This window comes from Hemitrygon akajei, chromosome 10 (genome assembly GCF_048418815.1).
Source record: "Hemitrygon akajei chromosome 10, sHemAka1.3, whole genome shotgun sequence".
Classification (NCBI taxonomy): domain Eukaryota; kingdom Metazoa; phylum Chordata; class Chondrichthyes; order Myliobatiformes; family Dasyatidae; genus Hemitrygon; species Hemitrygon akajei.
In genome coordinates this window covers 54,559,201-54,584,809 of record NC_133133.1, presented here as the reverse complement: position 1 = coordinate 54,584,809, position 25,609 = coordinate 54,559,201, and the positions used below count along the sequence as shown (strand labels likewise).

The 25,609-nt window shown below is 38.0% G+C and overlaps 2 protein-coding genes across 3 annotated transcripts in view; one reads left to right on the top strand and one right to left on the bottom strand.

The window, feature by feature from the left end:
• The first annotated feature begins 232 nt into the window (after positions 1-232).
• On the top strand, positions 233-18,605 carry LOC140734408 (endothelin receptor type B-like). Its single transcript, XM_073058313.1, has 8 exons — positions 233-384; positions 6,532-7,060; positions 9,751-9,863; positions 10,842-11,046; positions 13,188-13,337; positions 14,350-14,483; positions 16,092-16,200; positions 17,526-18,605. The coding sequence occupies exons 2-8, from the start codon at positions 6,605-6,607 to the stop codon at positions 17,670-17,672; spliced, it is 1,314 nt and encodes a 437-aa protein (XP_072914414.1). The 5' UTR covers positions 233-384; positions 6,532-6,604; the 3' UTR covers positions 17,673-18,605.
• A 726-nt stretch (positions 18,606-19,331) lies between these two features.
• polr1d (RNA polymerase I and III subunit D) overlaps positions 19,332-25,609 on the bottom strand; it is a 29,136-nt gene continuing 22,858 nt past the window's right edge. For both annotated transcript variants that reach the window (XM_073058316.1, XM_073058314.1), the window contains exon 5: positions 19,332-19,452. In XM_073058316.1, the coding sequence (XP_072914417.1) occupies positions 19,396-19,452 (57 nt within the window). In that variant the 3' untranslated portion in view covers positions 19,332-19,395. The remainder of the gene's footprint in view (positions 19,453-25,609) is intronic.

Here is a 25,609-nt window from a genome sequence, read left to right as displayed (position 1 = left end):
GTGTATTAAAATCAAATTTAGATTCATTAAAATGCGGCTGCAGGCAATGTCAAGTACAACAGTGGACAGTCCATTTCTGTAGCCTGTTGCTGGTGAGAAGTCACTCACTCCAGAACAGTCCGATACTGCTTAGCTATTGGTGCCAATAGTCTCGGCCCCAAGACAGAGGAAATGAAGTCTATAAAATCTCCACGGTGCTCCACATTATACACAGCCTATTCTCAGAGAAGCACACTGAAAGGAAGTGCCTTAAAAAATATATATCCGCAGCACTGCAAGGACCGTCTGCCCTTGATATTATTAAGTGATGTGAAACACACTTGTCTGGAATCGGCGGAGTATCAGAAATTTTCCATCAGTTTTATCGCCCATCTGAAGAAAGAGGTAAACTTTTTTAAATTATCAATTAACAGATTTCCTTTAGATATGAAGAAAGTCTGTTATGAAAGAAAAGTGAAACTAAATATATAAAGAAAAAAGTTACGTCAAATAATAATTTGGATAATCAGACTTACTGGTGTAGGTCACTCAAATGAAAATAGAATAGAAACAGTAAAAGGAGCCAATAAACTGCACTGAGGATTCTAATATTGTGCATTTTTACCAATATTCATCTTGTGAACAAGTCAAGAACCCTGTGACTAAAATCTCTTTTGGTACAGCGTAATAACTAAGTCTGGTAATTCACAAATTAGATTGGATAGGAGGTTCCTCGAGATTATAAATAATATTTTAATGGTTTTAATAGAGATTTTTGATTTATAATTTGTGAGAATATTGAAATTAAACCGGTCATCAATCCAGCTTTTATGAGGAATGCTCTGAAAGCTGCTCACATCCTACCTCCATAAGCTTAACAAAGTACAGTCAGAATTATAGAGATCAGAATCAGATTTAATATCGCTGGCATATGTCATGAAATTTGTTAACTTAATGGCAGCAGTACAATAAAATACGTGATAAATAGAGGACAAAATGAGTTACATTAAGCATATATGCGTCTATTAAAGTTAAAATAAGTAGTGCAAAGTAACAGAAATAAAAATAGTAGAGGGGTAGTGTTCATGGGTTCAATGTCCATTTAGGAATCAGATGACAGAGGGGAAGATGCTGTACCTGAATCACTGAGTGTGTGCCTTCAGCCTTCTGTACCTCCTTCCTGACAGTAACAGTGTCATGAGGACACATCATAGGTGATGGAGATCCTAAATGATGGAAGTCGCCTTCCTAAGGTACTGTTCATTGAAGATGCCCTGGATACTATGGAGGCTGGTACTCATGATAGAGCAGACTAATTTTACAAGTTCCTGCAACTTATTTCAATCTTATGCAGTAGCATCCCCATACCAGATGGCGATGCAGCCAGTCGGAAGTAACAGAAGTTTTCAAGTGTTTTAGTTGACAAACCAAATCTCCTCAATATATAGCCACTGTCGCACCTTCTTTATAGCTGCATCAATATGTTGCGTCCAGGTCAGGTCCTCAGAGATATTACACCCATTGGCATGGTGATGGGAGGAACAGTGCTAAAGCTGAACGATCACGTAGTAACAGCCACAAACGGGTGCAGCACAAATTATCTACATGGTACTGAATTTGTGGTAGCAGGGCATTTAATAGTATCAGACTTTCATTAGCCCCTGCGCTCAACTCAAAGACAATTTTACCCATAATGTATAATCTGATAGCAGAGCAGTGAGGCAAACAAACATAAAAACAGAACATCAACCTGACCTCTCATTTAAAAATAAGATTCAAGAATTGCGAAATAAATTGTTAACTGAGGATGAGGGCAATGTAATTCATGTTAAATAATGTACAGAAAGGAAAATATGAAATATTGATTAAGTGAATATAAAAAAACTAAACACTTAAAATCTTTTTGGAAAATTCAAAACTTGGTCTATATGCCACATCTTCTACAGTTAATTTTCAGAATAGAAAGAATGATAAAAAGAAATCACCTTGTTGTTAAATAAATACTCATACTTCTAATTACTAGCTTTAAATATCATTGAGGAGCTCAGTTCAAAACCATTGGATGTATATTGCAAGTGCATTATATTGACCTAGATTTCTGAATAGAAGCATTACAATTATTTTTCTTCATGTTTGCCTCAAGATTTTATTATGGGTTTGCGCTCCTACTCTGCAATGAGACAAATCAGATTAATGCACTGCCCTCTATAGTAGATCCATATGAATAGCACAAACAAATGTATTGGTGCATGCAAGGGGTTAGTAGTTAAATTATTCTGTATCAATTTCTTTAGAGGTGAAAATATATCGGCTACTGCTTGGTACTGCTTCAAAGTAAAGAATCAAAGCCCCTTTAAATTCTGGCTAATATATTTTACATTCCACAGAGGATTCCATAAGGTTTAATAAAATGCTTTTGAAATATACTGTATGCTCCTCTGCCAAAACTGCTCACTATCCTAAGATAACCTCAGAATGAAGAGATAGCCATTGGTGTCACTTGCTCCATCAGAGTCTTTGGTCCTTTTCCCTGGCTACCTCTTCCCTGAGAGTACAGACTGTTCACAGATTATTGTCAAAAAGATTGTGAATAACCATCTAGTATCTTTACACAAAATATTCTGCAGATGCTGCAAATCCAGAGTAGTCCACAGAAAATGCTGAAGGAACTCAGCAGAGCAGGCGGTATATACAGAGAGCAATAAAAAGTCAATGTTTTGGGCCAAGACCTGTCATCACGACTCTTTCATCCTGACTTCAGCATCCTTTGCTGCTTTATCCCTCCCTAATTAACCCAAACAAACTTCTCTCAAGTGCCTTGTCAGTTATCACTCACAACTCAGATCCTTTTCTGGATCCACTTTCAGCCTGCTTTCCCCAAGCTCATCCTGTGTACAAATCCTTTTGCCTGCCCTCTTAAGCCTATTCCCACCAAACCAGAAACCATTTGACTTCCCCTCACATTCTGCCCACTGTGTTTGCTAGTTCAGTAATTCTGATACCTATTCTTTTCTTCAAAAAAAAGTTTCAGTGTGCTATTAAACTACTGTTCTATCTTCAGCTTCCCTTTCTTTTCCACATAAAATTATTTCCAATCAAAACTTTGGCCTTACCACAGTACCGAACTAGCCCTTACCAGAGACACCAATGGTGCATGGAACAGTGCTCAGATGCACCCATGGAGACATTTAAGATTTAGAAACCTCCTGATGAGTCTAAACAAAAATCTCTGGGAATTCCAGACACAAACACTTTTCCAAGATAAGACCAGATTTTTGGATATATAATATACAAGTGACCAAGTACTTCCATTGACATTTCTCAAAAGGCCCTTTTTTCTTGGAACTTACTCTACCTTAGAAAAGCACTGATCTACTCATGGAAACTGCAGAAGAGTTAGCAGCATCAATAGCTGGCATTGCTGAATTGCTACTCCATGACGAAGAGCTCAAGATGCACATAGTAATTAGTAATGCTGGGAGAATACATTCAACAGACTGCCTCTGGGATCTGTGCTGGCTCCAACCCAGTAAAACCTCTGAAACCACAACCTTCCACAAGACCAACCATGGAAATTTAACTAGACCGATGATATCTGCCAGAAAAAATTCAGAATTCTTCTAAAGGTATATAATATTCATCAAGCAGAAACATCACAAAACTCACCAACTTCTGCCAGACATAACACAGTCAGTCAAAATAATTCCAGTATTTTCCACTGTTCTAATTGCGAGAGGTTCTCATACCTGGCCAAATGATAAAACCCCTAGGGGTGATGATATTTCTGACTCTGAGCTACTGCACCAATCTGAAGATGACGACATCAAGAATCAAGACATCAACCCTTAGAATAGGAGCTCATGCCATCCAATACTCTGTAGTAGATTACTGTGGACTAGAGTAGATCCACCAAAATTGCTGATGTGTATTATCTCAGTAATTTGGTGACACTTCACAAGGGCCCTAATCCTCTACAACTTTGCACCACTTTATATACAACTGGAAGTTGTAAATAAGAGGCTACTGGAGAAGAACTGTGCCATTCTAAGTCTGTTGCAATATAATGTTGTCTATTATCCACCAACTGCTGATCTACCATCATAATTCACTGAGGTTCAGATGCTGACCAGCGTTACACCAGTGGACAAACTCAGTGCAAGAAATGGAGTTTGATAATCACCACCAAAAAGCTGTGAAGTTTCCCACAGTCTGCTCACTTGGCACCAATCTGACATGCCATCAACATGTCTTGTCAAGTAGATTCAAGATCTTTATTACAACACACATAGTACAGTATCTGACTACAAGAACCTCTTATGTCCATAAAATGTAATGAATAACTCCACTACAATGCAAGTGCCAACTGTGCAAGTCAAAGTCACAGAGTTAGCAAACCTAACAGCCAACTTTCAGAACTGCTGTGAAGTGGCAATCAAGGCTCAGTCAACTACACTCACAGTAGGGTTAAATAAATTCATATGTATAATGAAAGAGCAGATTCAGCATCTATCCCTCTTATATCTATATTACCTACTGTTTTAAACAAGAATAAAGCAAAGACAACAGGTAGTAATTATTTTAAATTCTCTTGGGATTGAATAACATTTTTTTGCGATAAATATGCTTTCAGTCGATGTCATAAGAAAATTGCATTTTCTGAAATCCTGGTAACATGGTGCAGATCCACTAAAATGTGTTAATTCACTACTCAACATAAAATATTAATTGTAGAATAAAATAGAACCAAAGAAGATTTTTGATTACATATTTGCACTAGTAAATTGGTAATCAAAAGCACCAACAATGGTTAATACTTTTCAGAAGGAATCAAGAGGTCACAGGTTTAAAATCCATTTTAGAGGTTGAGTATCTGCGCTGAGGCTGTCAGCAACAGAGAATGATGCACTATTGGGAGTCCTAGTCCTGACGAAGGGTCTCGGCCCAAAACATTGACTGTACTTCTTCCTATAGATGCTGCCTGGCCTGCTGCGTTCCACCAGCATTTTGTGTGTGTCACTGTTGGGGGTAACAGCTTTAAGTTGAAGCAAATCATCTGCTTATTGGGTAGATGCATGAGATCTCACCACATTTATTCAAAGATTAGTGGAGTTCTCCAGGTATCTCAGCAGCCTTGAACAACTATCACAGAAATTGGGTTATTTGATTCTCATGTGCCTGTTAATGTGCTCTCACTCTGGGCAAACAGCTATTTTCCCTTATGTTACTACAGTGTCTGCAATGGACATAACAGCATACTATTAGGTCTAAGTCTCACTTCTTGTTGATTAAGGAAAAATGTTTTTTCAGTATCCTAAAATTCTGAGCTATATACTGTACATGCAAGTATTATAAGAGAAAAAAACAATACTTGCACTTAAAATACTTACGCTTTAGTAGGTGCTGGTGAGACTAAATCTGCAGTACTGTGTTCAATACTGATTTCCATTTTCTAGGATGGATGTTGACACACAGAAAGCAGTTCAGAGTAGGCTTACAAGATTAATACCTGGAATGAGAGATTGCCTTGCAATAGATGTTTGTACAGTTTAGTTTAGCAGAGTATAGGGTGTTTAATTGAGGGATCTTGATGAATCGGAATTGGTGAGTATGCCTCTCCTGGGGGAGAAAGACTAGAACTTTGGGTCACCATTTTAAGATGAGAGGTTGCCCATTTAAGGCAGAGATTAGACTATAGTTTTCTCGTGAAAGGCTGCGAGTCTTTCTCAAAGGCTGGGCCAGAGTCTTTGAATATTTTTTAAGACAAGTGTTAATGGATTTTTGAATAGTTAAGGAATGAAAGCTAACCAAGGGTAGATGATAATTCAAAGTCAAGATCACTGTCAGGTCAGCACAAATTAGTTAAATGATAGGGGTTCCTAATGTAGCCCTTAGTATAGTGATTAATGATTTTAATAATACAGGAAGGAATTCATTGTTGGCACAAAATGCAAAGAGCTTGAAACAAAGTAGATCAAAAAACTGAATGACAATAACAATGCAGCAGTATAATTTATATTTCAGGTTTTGAGCCAGAAAGCAACACAATAACGTCATTTAATTCATATGAGGGAACTAATTAGAAAGTGATCAGTGCCTTGGAACTGAACTCCAAATTCTGCAGCCAAGATAAATTTACAAATCTCTTTATATATTGACAAGTTGATATTCAGAGTTGCTGGGGTTGAAGATTAATCTGACTACTGCAGCATGAAGTGGTAATACAGGATTAGTTAATCATGGAGACTTACAGAAATTAGAAAACCTAAATATTTCATATTTAGCATCAACTAATTTTGATTATAGAAAATATAAGATGAAATCTAAAGTAGTACAAAATCATTTACATGAACTGTCCTTATGTGAATGTTTATGATGTTAGACAATCACAAATGAACAAAATTATTTGCTGTTAAATACTGGTTCTAATATAAGAGATGAGTCAGTAAAATACCAAGGCGCTCTACATCCCATTTTTTTCTAAAAATATCTGAGCATAAGAAAAGGAAATATCTTGTAAAGTATTTTTCTCTTCTGTGTTTTTCATGTATTTAGATCCCTGTAGAAGACATCTTCACTGCCACCAGCTTAAGCACATCCAGTAATTGTGCCTGTTTCCAGTTTTCAAATGGCCACTATGGTGGTTTTCTCACTTCTATTCACCTGCCTGAATGTCATCACTCATGGGCAAGATATGCCTTTCAAAAATACAACCAACAGGAATTTTATTACAGAAAATCTAAAGCCAAGCAGAACTTTGTCTTCAAACTCATCAAGACCTACTGCAATTCTGCTGTACACAAATGGATATCAAAATCTAAGTAAGAGACCCTCTGAGAAAGCACCTGGGTCTTCAACTCCTCCACTGTGTGTTAAGCAAACAGAGATACAACATGCCTTCAAATACATCAATTCTATGGTCTCCTGCATGATCTTTGTGGTGGGAATCATTGGCAATTGCACACTACTCCGAATCATCTACAAGAACAAATGCATGAGAAATGGGCCAAATGTCTTGATTGCTAGTCTAGCACTTGGAGATCTGCTCTACATCCTCATAGACATCCCAATTACTGTTTACAAGGTACTATGGAAATAGAGATGGGACAAAAGCATGGCTTTGATTTACAAGGAGAATGGACAGGTTTTATAATGTGATTAGACTTTCTTAGCAAGATAAGGGTGTGTGTGTATTCAATAGATAAATCAGGTGTTCTTTAAAAAAAGTAAGAGCTGATCTATGCAAAGAAAGGAAATTGATAAGGTGCAATTGCAAAAGAGCATATATCTTTCCCTTCCACAATAAAGTTTAAATGTTGTAATTAGTCCCTAGAGATGGTCTGGTTGGAATACAGTGAAACTGTGTTAATCACAAAACTGAAAACATGCAGTATATAAACCCAGTGACACATATGAAACACCCTTGGAATCAAAATTAACAGATCAAATAGATTTATTTACACTAGGTCTAAACTAGCTGAATTAAAATCAAATTTAATTCAATAGATCAAGCTAATGCTACACTTCAAACAGAACTTGCTAGCTTAATAAGACAGTAGTACAAGAACTTACATGGCTGACTTATGGGTATTCAGCTTTTTAATCAAATCTAGTTTCTGGGAGAGGGTATGTATGTGCATACCACTAATGAAACAAAAACATTGCAAAACTGACTATTGAATATTTCTTAGTTAATTCAGGAATTCACCCTTGCATGTCAAAGCATTGTCACTAATGCTCTCTTCTTTTACACTGTGGCTCTCTATCACAAGTCCATGTCTTTTCATACATATCCTACATGCTGCTCTTCATTACACTATTACACTCAGCAAAGCCTCCACTTTGACATTCCTCAAATTACTGTCCATCTTTGCCATATTAAATTTCAGGTGTATTGAAATCCCTACAAAATATCAGCAAGACAGCAACTACAAGCATCTCTTCTCCAGTCCATTGATTTTGTCAGCTACCATCTCATCTAGGCTCAAATGTATATCCAGTATCCTGCTTGACACAAAAAAGAGGAAATGCTGGAAGAACTCAGCCAATCAAGCAGCATCTCTTGAAAAAGAAACCAGTTAATACTTCAAGTCAAACACCCTTCATCAGAACTGAGAAAAAGCAAGCTAGTCTAAGTAACTGAGAAGGTGGGAGAGGGCAATGGGTGGAAATAGCATGAAATGATTGGCAGTCTTTGAATAAAGCTCTTTCATCTGTGTAAAATGCTGCTAATAATGTAAACTCATTGATGATGTATAGTGTGGTCTACTGAGATTTGCTGAGCAGGCCAAAATATAAAATATGAAAAAAAATGGGAGAGGAATGGCAAATGACTACTTCTAGGACAGGCAGAAAAAAATGTTACCTGAAGTTGAAGAATTCAATATTGAGCTTTGCCAACTGCAATGTGCACAGATTAACAATGAGGGGTTGTTTCAGATTCCAGCATTTGCAATAGTATTTATTTTTCCAGCATTCTGCCTATGAATTCAGTATCCTTCTACACATTCTGTTTCAAAAATTATTTCAATGCACTCAAAAGCTGAAGGAAATCAATTGGTTAGCAGCATCTATGGAAATGAACAATCCACATTTTGAGCTGAGACCCTTCATCAGGATGAAGGGTCCTGATGAAGGTTCTTGGCCAGAAAAATTGACTGTTCTTTTCCCTCCATAAGTACCACCTGACCCACTGAATTCCTCCAGCATTTGTGTGTGTTCTTCCAGTTTCCAACATCTCTCCTGTCTCTTGTCATTGAAAATCAATTTTCCACTTCTAAAAGTAGCTGGAGCTTTTCTTTACCTGTCATCAAAATCTGCTCCAGCTTGAGACTTGATCACTTCGATACTTTTCTTGGTAACTTCCCTCAACACCTTGAGACATCAATCATCAGAATACCATAATTCAAAATGCTACACATCAGAGCAGATTTTGGTCTCGTCATTTATTGGCTTTCTCTATCCTAAAGAAAGCCATTTTCACTTTTCTACAGCAACCCCTGCAACCCCTCCTGTCACATCCTATGGAAAGTGTCTTACTCCTACTATCCAAATCAACTTTACTCCCCCAAATAATAAGCTGCCACCTTCTGAATCTCCCTCCATTAATATAATTGTAAGTTGGTAAGCTTTTGCAAGAAGTATTGTAAGAAAGAAATTTCACTTAGGAAGAGAATTATCTGGAAACAAATGAAATATTTAAGTATATTGTTACATGGAACTTTACCTTTTCAAATAAGTCATATTGAAAAATTACAATCAAAGCATATTGACACAAAATTTAAATCATTTGAAAAAAATGTACTGCTTCTAGTTGTTACTAATTGCATATATTTACTGTTAATATAACTGCAGCTAAATGAAAATTTTAAGAACAATCATCAGTGTGTATTTTTTTTTCCTTTCTCTGTGCACACTGGGGGGGGGGGGGGGTTGGTCTTCAATTTATTGGGTTCTTTAGGATTTATTGCTTTGTGACTGCCTGTAAGCAAACAAATCTCAAGGTTGTATAATTTGTACATTCTTTGATAATAAGTGTACTTTGAATCAGTAATATAGCCAGAATGTCATCAAGCTAATCATCTATGAGCAAGTTATCACACTTAAATTTTCATTGTAAACACTCCTTATACATCTACTCTGCAGAACAGCTATGCAACACTGGCAGCATCTTGACCATACAGTAACATCCTGGATGTATTGACTGTTTACTCAATATAAAAATTAACTATATTTCTAATTTCTTATAGCATCCAATCTTTTTTTTTAAAATAGCTGCTGGCAGTAGACTGGCCTTTTGGAGTGGAAGTATGCAAATTTGTACCATTTATTCAGAAGGCATCTGTTGGCATCACAGTCCTCAGTCTTTGTGCACTGAGCATTGACAGGTATAGCACATTCATAAACTTTATTTTTTATTTACATGTTATTCACACAATTAATACATGGAAGATACATACATTACATTGTGATCACTTGCTTCATCATCTATTGCAAAATTAAGTTAAACAGGCATCTTTAAACTGAACAGCTTATACAAAAATATTATATCATAAACAAATTCTGTCCATGTTAAGGAGTATACTCAATTCCAGATATTAGATTGGGATGCTCAGGATCAAGTTAATCATTTTAAGCAGACTCCCAAATTATTTTTCCAAATATTAATTACTCACCTTTGTGAATAAATATAGCTCATCAAAGATGACAAGTTCCAGGTCTATCAAAAAAATACAACTTCAGTAAAATAGAACAATTGTTCTTATTCAGTGCAGTATTTCTTTAGTAGTTCCTACAACATAATTCTATACCCCATGTTATCCATCTTTTGTGAAATATACTGAAAACACAGTGTGACAGTAAAGAATACTGTACAATTTTCACTTATGTTGGGGAAATAACATTTACACAGATCATGTATGCAAATCAACTACTCTATGTAATAGAGCACATTTATTTTAGAGAAGAAGTAATGAAAGCTGAACGTGCAATACACTGAACTGTGGACTTTGTGTTAGACTGCTGTGGACTGAAAGTTGAGAGGACCATGTAATATTTGCTAAGTACAAATTAAGGTGTTGAATTATGTAGGAAACCATTTAATGTGCTGGAAAAACACAGGGCTTGTTTTTCTGCTTGTAATATTAGTGAAACTGTTTTGTGTTCATCACAAAATTGAATGGAACAATGATGCAAGCACATGTACAGTTAAGCTTAAAAACAAAATATTTTAGCAGATAGAAATTATCTTGAGCGAGTTGATACTTCTCTTCCTTTGAAATGAGTGTCATTTTATTTGCAGTCACAACTGAGAATAATAAAGTATCTCAATGAGAAGTTTTTAATCTTTCATTTTTTTTAAAAAGGTACCGAGCAGTGGCCTCTTGGAGTCGTATCCAGGGCATTGGCATTCCCTTAAAAAAAGCCTTAGAAGTGACAGCTATTTGGCTGGTTTCTGTTGTCTTAGCAATTCCAGAAGCTATAGGGTTCAATATGGTTTCAATTAAGTATCGAGGAGAAGAACTCAAAGTGTGTCTGCTTCACCTATCCCAGCCATCAGAATTCATGGAGGTAAGAGTCACTGTAAATTATTTTCAAATTTTGATACCAGGTTTCAAAGGTACCGCTATTCGAAGGTACAGCTTTCCTAGGAAACGGTTCGTAAGCCGGAAGGCCGTAAAATGAAGAAGCTATTACCATTTATTTATATAGGAAAAAATTTGTGAGCATTCGCAGACCCAAAAAAAAACCTACCAAATCATGCCAAATAACACATAAAACCTAAAATAACAGTAATATCTAGTAAAAGCAGGAATTATGCGATAAATACACAGCCTACATAATGTAGGAATAATACTTTTCCACAATTATTGCAGCACTGTCTCACGCAAGCGCTCTCGGCAGAAGCACTCTTTCCAGTAACCTTTAAGCTATGAAGCTGCCAAATCGTACTAAACAACACATAAAAATACACAGCCTATATAAAGTAGAAATAATGTATGTACAGTGTAGCTTCACTTACTTACTGGATCGGGAAGACAGCGAGCACACTGATAATGGGGTGTTAGACTGAGATTATGCCTGCCCGCCTGCCTTGATGTCGAAGGTCGAGTTTCGTCGTCTGCCGTGGCTGATGTGGAAGGCTTGAAAAACGACAGTATGCTTGACTGCTTAGCCTCACGCATTTTTCTATCATACAGTTCTTTGTAAGCATTCAAACCATCCTGAAAATATGCCCTACGTACCCTTTCAAAATTAAAGTCATACTTTTCTGCAATCAGTGCAGCGTTGTCAATCGCAGCTAAAATCTCACGCAATTGCTTCACGTTCAGTTCCTGGACGACTTCACTTTCGGGCCGTTCGCAGTAGCGTTCGGTTTTAATTGTTATCCTTTCCTCTTCATCAGCTTTTTATCTGTCAGTTCTTGGTCATGGGATGCCAAAACCTCTTCAACATCACCTTCGTTAACTTCCACAAACCCTTAGCCAAACTCACTATATCCTTACTTCGTTCACCACGATCGAAACGCTTTATTATGTCTAGTTTTACGCTAAGTGTAACACCTTTACGCGCTCTTTTAGGCTTTTCCGATACCTTAGAACTCATCTTGCTAACGGATGCCCAAAATAAATCGACATAAAGCAGATGCTCACAGGCACGTGTTTAAGCAATGGCGACTAGAATGCAGTTCCGGGGGAGGAGCTTGGCTGCTCGGGGTGCGTGCTGCCTTTTTTTGTAACAGTGAAAGCACCTTGTGTTAGCGAAAACGGGTAACTAATGTAGGTCTTTCGTAACAGCGAGGTGACGTTCGAAAAACAGGCGACACCTGTATCCAAATCCTGCATCAATCCAGACAAGACCGCGCCTTCAATTTGGAAACAAGGAATTAAAACACATTACATTTAGGTAGTCGAGAGTCAGTGTGCAAATGCTTCTCCAAACTATAAACACTACGTTTGATTTTGTTATTTCTTTATTGGTTAGGTTCAACATTGGCCGACAGAATGTGACAAATGGTCCTTTCATTTTTCATAGTGGTACTGTACACACCCAAAATCTCTTCTCTGTTTCCCAGAATGGAAAGTGATTGTGAATAAACTCCCAATCAATTTATGATATTCTAGAAATTTATTCAGGTGCTTTCAGACAAACTTCAAGCATACCTGAATCATCCACATCCAGCAATTCGATATGCGATCTCTGTGCAACGTTTGTAACCTTACTGGAAAAACCAGTCTGCATGTCCCAGAATCATGCTGTCAAAACTGCTCAGGTCAGAGTGCTTATCTATGCAAATACCATTACTTACCCTTCCATCAGGCATCCTGCCCAACGTGCTGATTTGATCAGGCAGGGCTCAACTATCCTGCCTACAGACAAAACCATCATTTATTTCAAAGACCTACCATACTGTGCAAAAGTCTTAGGCACAAAGCAGGTTCATAATTACTCAAATGTCATAAAATCTGTTTTTTGCAGCAGTAATACAGTACAACACATAAAATTATTACAGAGGTGTGTGTGCATCTATCTATCTAGGCAGGCTTACTGAACATTCTCAACTGATGTCCCACACAGTGACCAAAACTAAATTACAAACTTTTTTTTACTCAAGAGCATAAAGGTAGTTTCATGATTCCAATAATAGATTGCAGTTCAGATAGCTGTTGCTTACTCATTATAAGCTCATACAATTTGTGCTACTTTAACAGTTTTACAAGAATGTGAAAGATTGGTGGCTCTTCGGCTTTTACTTCTGCCTGCCTCTGGCTTGCACTGGTATATTCTACACTCTCATGACTTGTGAAATGCTGAGTAGAAGGAATGGGATGCGAATTGCTCTCAATGATCATATAAAGCAGGTAAGACAATTACAACAGAAGAAACAGTAGAAAGAACAAAGACTAGAGTAAGCATATCTAAAAGTTTCAGAACCCTCCAAAACCAAGAGCCTGGAACTGTTTACCTTTATAGGTTTTTGGGCCAGATCCAGTGTTCTTTCACCACACTGGAAGTCGAGCAACTTTTAGTTTTTTAACGAGATATGTTTGGTTAATAATATATAGCCAACAGACAATCTGATAAATTGTGATGAGTGAGAAACCTAACTCCTGTTACCCAGTTTCTTTCCCTATCACCTGTCTAAGCCCTGTGACCAATTTCTTTCCCATCCCCTACATGGGTCCATCTACCCATGCACAATCCACGGAGCCTTCTAGCCCCTCCCCCACTGGTTCCATCTGCCCATCGTCCCCTCTCCTTCTATTTCCATTTATCTTTTTCCTTGCTTACAATATTCCAGAGTATCACCTTTAAGTCTCTGAAACTACCTTCACCCTCCACTCTCCAAACCTGGGTGTACCTACTCACCATCCCGCTCCCCACCTGATTTCATCTACCAGCTCTTGCATCACCTCACTCACTTATCTCTTTATACTGGCTGTCCTCCCTGGAGAAGAGCTGATGCAGCATCTCACACCAAAGTGTACATTATCCCTCAGTCTCTACAGATGTGGTTGAGTTGTTTGTTTGCTTTTAGCTGTCTAATCAAGAACACTCTGAAACCACAACATATCCATCAATTAAAATGCCATAACAAACTTCTCCACTCAAAATTCTTTAACGCCTTGGCATCCCCTCAGTACAAAGATATTCTTAGGTGTAGCCACAGTCTAGTTATACAGTGGCTGGGATTGTAATTTTAATACGGTTTGTCCTCCATATACAAGAACAATTCAGAACTTACATTCATCTAATGACTATTCGCATCAATAAACACTATATTCTCATCGTGTGTTTAGACATTACTTTAGAATGTATCTATCTGACATGAAGAAATTATCACATTGTTCATTGTTCTTTAACATTTCTCAGCGACGTGAGGTAGCCAAGACTGTCTTCTGTCTGGTGGTTATCTTTGCCATGTGTTGGCTCCCACTGCATTTAAGCAGAATCTTGAAAAAAACTATTTATGATGAGCAAGATCCCAATAGATGTGAACTACTCAGGTAAGTTTCTGGCGTCTTTAAAAAGATTATCTCACTTCTGCTTTGTCAGACACAATGAATCTTGGGTTTCTCAGTTCAGGCATAGAACTGATAACAAACAATAATCAAACACAGGTCCTCCCCAAGTTACAATTACCTGATTATGTGCAGCCCATACATATGAATGATAACTGGGAGACCTGCAGAATGGATTCACTGGCTGCTAGGTTCTTCTGCCAAGTAGGAGCTCAGTTAATGGCAATACCTGAATGTGTAAGTTAAATGCCCTGTTTAACAATACGTTGCCCTTGGTTAGCCTATGTTTTTTTTTTCATTTAATATTTTGCTAGGCTGCCAAATTTCTGACTTGTGAGATGTTCAGATAATGAGCAGTTCTCAGAAATGGAATCTGCTGTAATCTGGGAAGGACCTGTAAAAGCAAAACTACACTTATATATACTATCAAGTGTTTCCTACACTAAATTTCAAATTAAGATGCATTCCAGATTTGCATTCCACACTTATAAAATACATAAAATGTGAAATTAATTGCAATTGTTTCCTTTCTGTAGCAACTGTGACTCACTTTAAAGCAGTCTTTACAACTCATGTTCTCAATGTTATTTTTGTTTGCAGTTTATCTTTATGCTGCATTTTGGGATTCAGCAGTCTTGGTTTATGAATAGTTTTTTGTAAAATTCTATTGTATATCTTTTTCTCCTGTAAATGCCTGCAAGAAAATGAATCTCAAGGCACCATATGGTAACACATCCATACACTGATAATAAATGTTCTTTGAAATTTGAACCCAGTGTTAAACATGTACTTCCTTAATTAGTAAAGTCACTGTTCCCAAATTAGAATAAGATATTTCCATATTTCTTGCTGCAAAATAATATAAAAATTAGATTGCTAACCAAAATACACTTGACCAATATATCATATATTTAAGATATATTGAATAAAATATGAGTTTAAAATAATTACAGGACAGTGAACTATAATTCTGAATTGTACAACTGTGCGGTCCCTAAACCTGATGATAGAGTGAAAATGCCCCTGCCCATCTGCAAGACCAATAAGTTCCAGTATTGTTCACAAAAATAAATGCCTCCAAGTGCCATTCTTCTTTGCACTGCCAAATGCAATCTGTTAAAGAGTGGCTTTATATCCAAAAAGCTGAAGATTTCTACAGTGTTATTGTCTACAGATCATTTTGCTAGATTTATACAAAACAAGTTCCATATGTTCTCCAGCAATTCAAGACTCTCCCCTTATTGGCCTGATCTACCGGTTTGTACTTCTGTACTTTTTTTAAATTACCTGTTCAGAATAGGAACTCTTCACTTGGTTTATAGTTTGATACAAGATAACAAATGTGTTATTTAAAAAATGGAAATTCTTCACTGTAATAGGATGTAGCACAATAACCATTTGTCACGTTCTCATAGATATAATGGTAAGCAATCATAAATGAGTAAATATCCAAGTCCTTTTTCTGAAGCAATGAAAATAAACTCAAAACTGTCCATTAAATTAACATTTCTGGCACTAAGATACATATAAAAAGTAATGCCAAAAAAAGCTTCAACTTGTAATGCAATTGATTATTGCACCATTTTTGTTCAGTTTTCTCCTAGTTCTAGATTATATTGGGATTAATATGGCATCTCTAAACTCCTGCATAAATCCTGTGGCATTATACTTTGTCAGTCAAAAGTTCAAGAACTGCTTCAAGGTAAGTTTGCACAAATGTCAAACCAAATATTTTATTCTCATTGTAAATTTTCACAGAATACAGAACTTTCTTTAGGACGATGGACTGCAGTGCGGACCAGATTTGGGGTCCTGATTATACTGCAGTAAAGCTCAACCAGAAAAATGGATGCATGCAACAGGACCTTCAGTAACCAGGAAAGATCAGAGTTCAAAGAGCACTCAATTCAAAAACCAAAATCATTGTATTTTTTTTAAACCAGAAAATTGGTGGGGGCGCAACATACTCTGGAGATCACCATTCACAAACCCAGTTTATATTCCTCTCAAGAATGAAGAGGAAACCTTTATCTGGAATCAGATGGCCCAGCTTCACCAAAGTATATGGCTTAATGGTTCTGATTCTTATCTTACATACAGAACTTTCTTCACAGTTACAAATCCCATCACAATCCCAAAATTACTGACCTTCAGTACAGCTCCTATTGATGTTAAACTTCTGCCCCTCCACTGTTCTTGACTTATATGAAGCACTTTGCCTTTTTTCTGTATCAAAGCAACTCTCCATTCTTGAGGAATCAACATTCAATCTTCTTGTCCAATTCTTCTATCATCTTACCCTTCAATTCAGTCTTAATCTATTCCAGCCATAACCCCAGCACACCCTTGGTTGCTACTCACCAGTTTATAAATGAATATTTTCTGACCACTTACTCACTTTTAATGCACTTCCAGCTCCATCACCTCCATTATATCACTGTAGTCATTCACCATCAACTTCTATCCTTCAAATTGTGCAAAACTACTATCTATGTTGTATATTCTGCACACTCATCTCATTCAGAAGTGGCCTTCTTGACATCCCTTTATACAAACTGCATTTAAAACAAATACCATTATTTACAAATCCCCAACTGTGCAAGCATTTGTAATTTCATAATTTCGTGCAGTCCTCCAACTCTAACCATTTCAAATTTCCTTATCTTCCTGTCATGTCTGGATTATGAGTTTTGTCAAATTGGTCCCATTCTTCCAAACTTCTCTACATTGTCAAATTACAAAAATCTTTTCAGAACATATTGTTTGTTAATTTTATTTTGTCCCTTAAATGCAAGTTCACTGTTGATGCAAAATTTGCAGATTCAGCACTGACAATTTCTAATCAAAACCTTTTACAATACAATTAGGAAGAGAAAAAAAGGAAAAAGAACTATGTACCTTCAAGCTACTGATAAAAAAAGATAAAAGGCTGAATAAAATGCTTTCTCCACCTTTTGAGAAGGAAATGTGTTAAAAGTGTGTTTTAGGGTTGGCTTGCTGCTAATTTATTTTCATGTTGCCCTCCAGTCCTGCTTGTGCTGTTGGTGTCAACAGTCGACTCTGAGTAGATCAATGGAAGAGAAAATGGCTGTAGTCAAATGGAAAGCTACCAGCCATGCAAATGGTCTGGATCGGAGCAGTTCACGCTTCAGTAACAAATATAGCTCATCCTGAACTTTTCTGTAGTTAAAAGAAGGAAAGCACCACCTGGTTCTCCACTGCCATATAAACAGTTTCATACCTGTATATAAAAGGTATCATATTTTGTAAATTCTAAAGCACGTGTCTGCCTGTATATTGACAGCCTTTGGATGTTCGTAGTAATGATTAGAAACAGAAATCAGCTTTTTGTCTACAATATTTCACTGTAAAAGTGTATCTTTAGTTCATTACAGGGCTTATTGCCAAAGTGAACATCAACTAATGTACAAATAAATTATCCTCTGAGTTAAAGACTAATTATGAAAAGAAATTGAAAATTATGGTTATAAGTTTTACTAAAATAGGAACTTTAAGCACTACTGATTTCACAAAAAGTAGGAAAGATGTCCAACTGTAACTATGCACTAATTCTTCCCTTTGCACTTGAAACACATGCCCAAATTTTGAGGGAAACACATTTGTCTTCCTTAAATATTCTTAGTAAGTTGTGTAACACACAATCAGTTGTATGGCAGTATTTCTGCACTAGACCATTGTTATTTTGTTCCCATTTGGGAGATCTCCGAATCTGTTTAATGATTAAATCTTAATTCTGTATTTTTGTCTAAATAGTAAGAGTCAGTGCCTGCTATTATTAGGGAGATGTATGTCAATAATTCTCCCTATTCACAGGTTGCTTACACTTTCAATAAGAATCATTTCATTTATGATCGACATATAAAGAGAAATTCAGTTTCTGGTCATAAATATAGCTATCAATTATGTATTACGGATAAAATTACAAGATTTAATTTAAAAAACAAAGATAAAACAGACATAAGATACTCGTACTTTTAAGGGCAAAGTAAACTTCCGTAGCTATAAAGTAAGAATAAACAGTAACACCAGGAACAGGCAAAAGAAAAAAAGATACTTTGTAAGCAATAAAATTAATTGATTGATTAATTGATTGATTAATTAATTAGAATGATTTGTTAATTTGTTCAATTTCACCCTCATTAACTTAAATACCCTTATGACAATGTGGAAAGAGTTTGGATAATACAGATTTAATTATGCACTCTGCATAATAATGCACAAAACACCAAGGGAGAGCATTTTAATATCCCAAATATTGTTTTGATCTCAAGGCCTGGTAACTAGTTTCACTTCAGAGTCTTATTTATGAGATTTTCCTTGCCAGCCTTCAGTTTTCAAAGATGTTTCATTAATTAACCATTAGTGGCTTTACTGAGTAAAACTATATACATAACATTCAAACAACACACACAAAATGCCAGTGGAACACAGCAGGCCAGGCAGCATCTATAAGGAGAAGCACTGTCGACGTTTTGGGCCGAGACCCTTTGTTGTTTGAATTTCCAGCATCTGCAGATTTCCTCGTGTTTGCTCACATAACATTCATGTCCTTTCTTTAACCTGTGCACATTATACAATACACTGGTCAAGTAGCAACTGATGGCTAACAAAAACATATTGCATCAATGAAACTGTAAAGCTCAAGCACAAATAAAAGGCATGGGATACACTCTTCACCAATGCTACTTGCGCAGTTGGAACTGCAAAATTAGTGCTGAGCTAAACTAAATACTTACTCACTTAATCCAGAGGTTTTGTTCCATCCAAGTGACATGGCAGAGATTCAATAAGCATCATATTATGCAAGCAAAATATCTCGTAATTTTTTATGTTTATTTTTCAAAATATATAAATGTACAGTATTATGTATGTTGTATCAAAATTGATCCATTGCTTCTTGTTTATGCTGCTCTTTGTGTTCCTTTATACTGTCCTGAAAGAAGAAATTATTCATCAGTGATGTGACAGTGGATGAATGTTTTATTGCAAGCAGACATTCTAAGAAAGTATATTTTCATATTATTGCATTCAAGTTGGAAAAAATAAGCATGTCTTAAGTAGTATATTTAAAGTATATAGCCTCAACTGTGGGTTAGTTACTTTAAATACTTTTGGTTTCATTTATCAGCAATTATATGTCAAACATATTATAGATTCTCGTTATGCATTATAAAGTTAATAACACAATCTTATTTAAATTGAAAGTCTATTGTTTTATTTTTGCTCGTTGTGGTGTTGTTTTTCCAAATCTAACTCTGAAACAAAGATGTCCAGATATTCTCTTGGTTGCTACAGTGAACTAATAACTATTTTAGTTAAAGATTTGATAGAGGCAACCAAAATTATGAGGAGAATAGACAAGGTAAATGCAAGCAGGCTGTTTTCCACTAAGATTAGGTGAGTAGGTGAGACTACAACTAGAGGTTATGGGTTAAGGGTGAAAGGTGAAATGTTTAAGGGGAACATGTGGAAGAATGTCTTCACTCAGAGGACCATGAGAGTGTGTAACAAGCTGACAGAGCAAGTGGTGGATGCAGATTCGATTTTAACATTTAAGAGAAGTGTGGATAGATACTGGACATGGATGGTAGGGGTATAGAGGACTATGGTCTGGGTGCATGTCAATGGGACTTGGCAGATTAACGGTTCAGTACAGACCAGAAGGGCTGAAGGTCCTGTTTCTGTGCTGTAGAATTCTATGACATTTAAGAAGAAGTGCTGTAAGAAAGGAGGGTGATGGGGTGGGAGTGATTAAGTGAATGGTTCCAGCAAAATACCACCACGTCATTACATTGGAATAAGACCAGTTTTCCCAGAATGTTGCTACAACTCGAGAGACTGAGTTATGGAGGGAGGCCGAGCAGATTAGGTCTTTCTTCCTTGGAGCATAGGGAATCGAGGGGTGTCCTTGTAGGGACGTGTAAAATCCTTGATAAATTGCTTTATTATTGTCACATGCAATGCAAGACAAGCCTTTTGTTGTAGCATAGCTCAAAAAGTGAATAGGCAGGCAACGCAGAGTACTTCTCTGGCCCTTCCCCTCAATAATAAGTATACCCCTTTAGATACTGTTGGAGGGAAATGATCTACCATGGGAAAGCCACAACAACTAGGTCTCTGGCACTAAATCTGGCTCTGTGGGTCAGAAGCAAAGAGGGAGGAGTGCAGTGATGATAGGAATTCAACAGTTAGAGGAACAGACAGGAGATTCTGCGGATGTAAAAGAGACACCCCAATGGTATGTTGCCTCCCAGGTGCCAGGGTCCAGGATGTCTCAGATCGGGTCCACAGCATTCTAAAGGGGGAGGGTGAGCAGCCTGAAGTCATAGAAACATAGAAAATAGGTGCAAGAATAGGCCATTCGGCCCTACGAGCCTGCACCGCCATTCAGTATGATCTCCATACCCCCTGATCCCTTTAGCCACAAGGGCCATATCTAACTTCCTCTTAAATATAGCCAATGGACCGGCCTCAACTGTTTCCTGTGGCAGAGAATTCCACAGATTCACCACTCTCTGTGTGAAGAAGTTTTTCCTCATCTCGGTCCTAAAAGGCTTCCCCTTTATCCTTAAACTATGACCCCTCGTTCTGGACTTCCCCAACATCGGAAACAATCTTCCTGCATCTAGCCTGTCCAATCCCTTTAGAATTTTATACGTTTCAATAAGATCCCCCCCTCAATCTTCTAAATTCCAGTGAGTATAAGCCTAGTCGATCCAGTCTTTCTTCATATGAAAGTCCTGCCATCCCAGGAATCAATCTGGTGAACCTTCTTTGTACTCCCTCTATGGCAAGAATGTCTTTCCTCAGATTAGGGGACCAAAACTGCACACAATATTCTAGGTGCAGTCTCACCAAGGCCTTGTACAACTGCAGTAGAACCTCCCTGCTCCTGTACTCAAATCCTTTTGCTATGAATGCCAACATACCATTTGCCTTTTTCACCGCCTGCTGTACCTGCGTGCCCACCTTCAATGACTGGTGTACAATGACACCCAGGTCTCGTTGCATCTCCCCTTTTCCTAATCGGCCACCGTTCAGATAATAATCTGTTTTCCTGTTCTTGCAACCAAAGTGGATAACCTCACATTTATCCACATTAAATTGGATGATACATTTGATACTAATCATGATACATTTTGATACTAATGATGTTAGCATGACTAATGCATGATACTAATGACGTTGGTAGGAAAAGGGATGAGGTCCTGAAGTGAGAATATAGGGAGCTAGGTAGAAACTTGAAAAGCAGGACCTACTCCCACTGAACTCTCCCACACCCACAGCTCTGCATCCATCCCTGAACTAATACTGTTGCCTCACTCTGTCCCAACAACCGTGCCATTCCACAAGCTACTTACAAGCCCCACATAATTCCCACCACCCTTTGTCAAAGGCAATCTAAGCCAATTGCCCAAATCACTTCCTACAGCCCCAAACTAATCCCACTACCCCGTTCTCTACCTACAGCTCTGTGTCAGTCCCCAAACCAGTCCAACTGCCCCGCTCCCTCACAACTGTTCTGTGTCAGTCCCCAAACTAATAACACAAAACCTTCCCTCTCCAGGCAGCACCTAAAACACATTCCACTATCCTGCTTCCTCCCCACAGCACTAAATTGGTGTCTAAATAATGACAGTACCCCACTCTATTTCCAAAAACACTGTCAGTTCATTCCCCAATCTAATCCCACCATCCTGCACTCTCTTCTCACAGTTCTGTAATTGTAATGACTAATACCACTCCCCACTCTCTCTCAACAACCCTGTGTTCAGCCAAAACCTAATCTCCTTGCCTCACACTCTCCCTACAAACTCATGCCCCCAAAGAAATCCATCTACCCCATACTTTCCCAAGAGCCCTGAGTCCATCATCAAACTAATCTCGCTGCTTGGCTCTATCGACACAGTCCAGTCTTCGTCCCTTAACTAGTGACAGCGCCTCACTCTATTTCCAAATTCATCCAACTACTCCCAGCGTCCCACTATCACCTCACAACATTGTGGTGGTCCCCAAAATAATTCAACACCTGCACTCCCCCTAAGGTACACCTGTCCTCCCACTCTCTCTCCAGAGCCATGTCGATCACCAAGCTAGTATAACTGCAGGGAGAGTGCAGGGCAGTGGGTTGGTTCGTGGTCTGGTGCAGGACTGTGGACAGAAGGTTGGAGTGGGAGGTATTTGGGGACTGGCATGGGCATGTGGGAAGAGACTGGTGCATTTGGATTGGCTTGGAGACTGAAACAGGGACATCCCTAGTACTTGACATTTCTATTCTCTGGAAAGAGACTGTCTACTCTATCTACACCTCATATAATTTTATAAACCTCTATCAGGTCTCCCCTCAGCCTCAGACAGTTCAGATAATATAATCCAAGAGTGTTGCACCTTTTCTTGTATATAATCCAGGCAGCATCCTGCTGAATTGTTTTTGTACCCACGCTAAAGCCTTCCTATAATGGGGCGACCAGAACATTACACAATGTATTTTATGCACTTTCTGATTTTGTTCTGCATTTGCTGTTTTATGGAACATAGCCCAATTTAAACTTTGAACTCAGGGTAGGATGATAAACTGTCCTAAAAGAAAATTGCTTCACGTACCTCAGATACTTTGTAAGCCTCATCCATGAAGCCCACAACACTAATCCCATTTATCAGCCATTCTGTAACTTTCTGTGACTTGGCTCCTCTAGTCACAGTATGAGCATGACAGTATGTATTGCCACCACCTACTTTGACAAAAAAGTTCCAGACTGCAACCACTTTCCAGGTGAAAGGCTTTTTCCTCAGATTTCTTCTAACTCTTAAACATCTTCCATTTGCTTTAGTTGTTTTTTTACTAGAGGGAAAAGTTTTGCACTATACACCCTATCAATACCCCTCACAATTTTGTAAAGGGAAATAGAGCTAGTTGAGAGCTTCAAAATCTTAGGTGTAAAGATGGCCAACCTCTTCTGCTGGTACAGCCACGTTGATGCTACAGCCAAGAAAATGAACTTGCACCCCTACTTTCTCCCATCCCCGATGACTTTCACCATTGTTCACAAATGCACCACAGAAATCATCCGAAACGGATGCATCACAGTTTGATATGGCAATTACTATGCTCCAGACCCAAGACACTACAAAGCCCTTCACACAAACCATTTTATCCTCCCTTCCACTGACTCTGTCTGCACTTCCTAATGCCTCAGAAAAGCAACCAACATACTCACGAACCACTTCCAGTTCAATCATTCTCTTTTTCCTCCTCCCATCGGGCAGAAGTTTATAAAATCTTACATCACCAGACTCAATGACTGCTTCTAATTCAGTTATCATCTCTCATGCACTATAAGATGAATCTTGATCTCCTAATCTACCTCGAGATAGCCCTTGCACTTTGTTTACTGACTTATAGTGTGCTGCACTTTCTCTGTATTTTGTTTCTTTTACTGCTTCAGGGTACATATGCATGGAATGCCTATCTGGATGGCAAACCAAAAAAAAAGCTTTTCATTGAATCGCAGTAAACATGACAATGAGAAAACAACATTCACAAACACGAATCAGTTCATCCCTTTGCCAAAAGGATTACTTTACCCAAGCTTTATATTGAAATTATTTAGTATAGTGATACATTAATAAGCAACTATTTACAACAAAATTGTTCACAGTAAGGCATCTCTCCTAAGCTTGAAGTGTCAGCAAACTTTAGGTCCTCCATCAGCTGTCACTGCCATGGGTTTCAATTGGCTGCCTTCCAGGTTTTTGAACTCACTAAGGTGCATTGAAAGAAAGTTACGATGCCTGGGGGATCTTACTTGGATGCTGCTCCCTTTCTCGATTGATGGGAAAGCTTGATTACTGATCACAGAGTCTGTCGGGGGGAGGAGTTAATCAAAAACGATCTCTTTTAAAAGGTGTTGATTACTTTTTGATATGTTTTCTCAGCCTGGCAGGGAGTGGTGGCAGAAATGTCCTCACTCTCTGTATCTGGATGGGTCTTGAGATCTATATCAAACCACTGGTCTTCCAGGGCTGGCTCTGAATTAGGTAACATAATACTCAACAGAAATGCCTGTGACATGGTCAACAAAGGCTGCCATTCTCCTTGTTTACTACTAACTGCAGTGCAAGCAGCGAAACATTGCTTTCCACTTGGCTGTTCAGAAACTCCATCTTTCCGGCTCCACGCACCACATCCCTAGATACCACAGCCTCCATCTGAATCTCATACTGGTCCTAACTTTCATGTACCTCACCTTCAGGAGATCTGGGCTTCTGTAGGTTGTAATCCGCCAGTTTAAATGGAATGTAATACATTGGTCAAATAAATTTCTCACACCACAATGCTGATACATTCATCTCAACAATGAAAGGGCACGGGGACAGATTTAGGGCAAATTGGGGTATAATCAAAATGCTCACATAAACATATTGGTTGCCCTCCCAGTTGAGACTAACAGCAGGCACCAAAGAACAAAAAATTTTTCTCAAAGATCAGGTAAGCATGAAGACAGTATGTACAAAATGGCAACTATTGATACCTTGACAACAGCAAGCAATGCCACATTACTTCAAACCTGGCAGAGTGACTCATCACAACCCAAGGGGGATGGGTACAGCTTTCCCCAAAAGGGAGGGAGGGAGGGAGGGAAATAGGAGAGAGAGTCAGGGAGTCAAGCAATTCTGAGGCACCATACCCAAACTCAGGATGTGTCAAAGGTCAGTTGCAAAAAAACCAAAGCATTTTCTTGAACAGTCACTAACGTAACATTGGAACACATTTGTAAACCAGGGAAGTTACAAAGTATGAGACAGAGACCAAACAAACTGATAGCATAGGTTATAAGCAAAAGGGTAGATCCAACACCCACTCTTTCTAACACAAATCTCGTCATAATAAACAAATTCCTAACAATTAACACTGACTCTCACCCAAGCCACAACCTATAACCATCACCCCAATGTCCAAGTACTAACCACGTCTCTGATCACAGCTGTAACTTGTTAATATAACCTTAATCCCCATTTCTGACCCAGAGCTGACCTGTAGAACTAACTCATCCCCAGCACTAAATGCTGATTTATACCTCAATTTATAA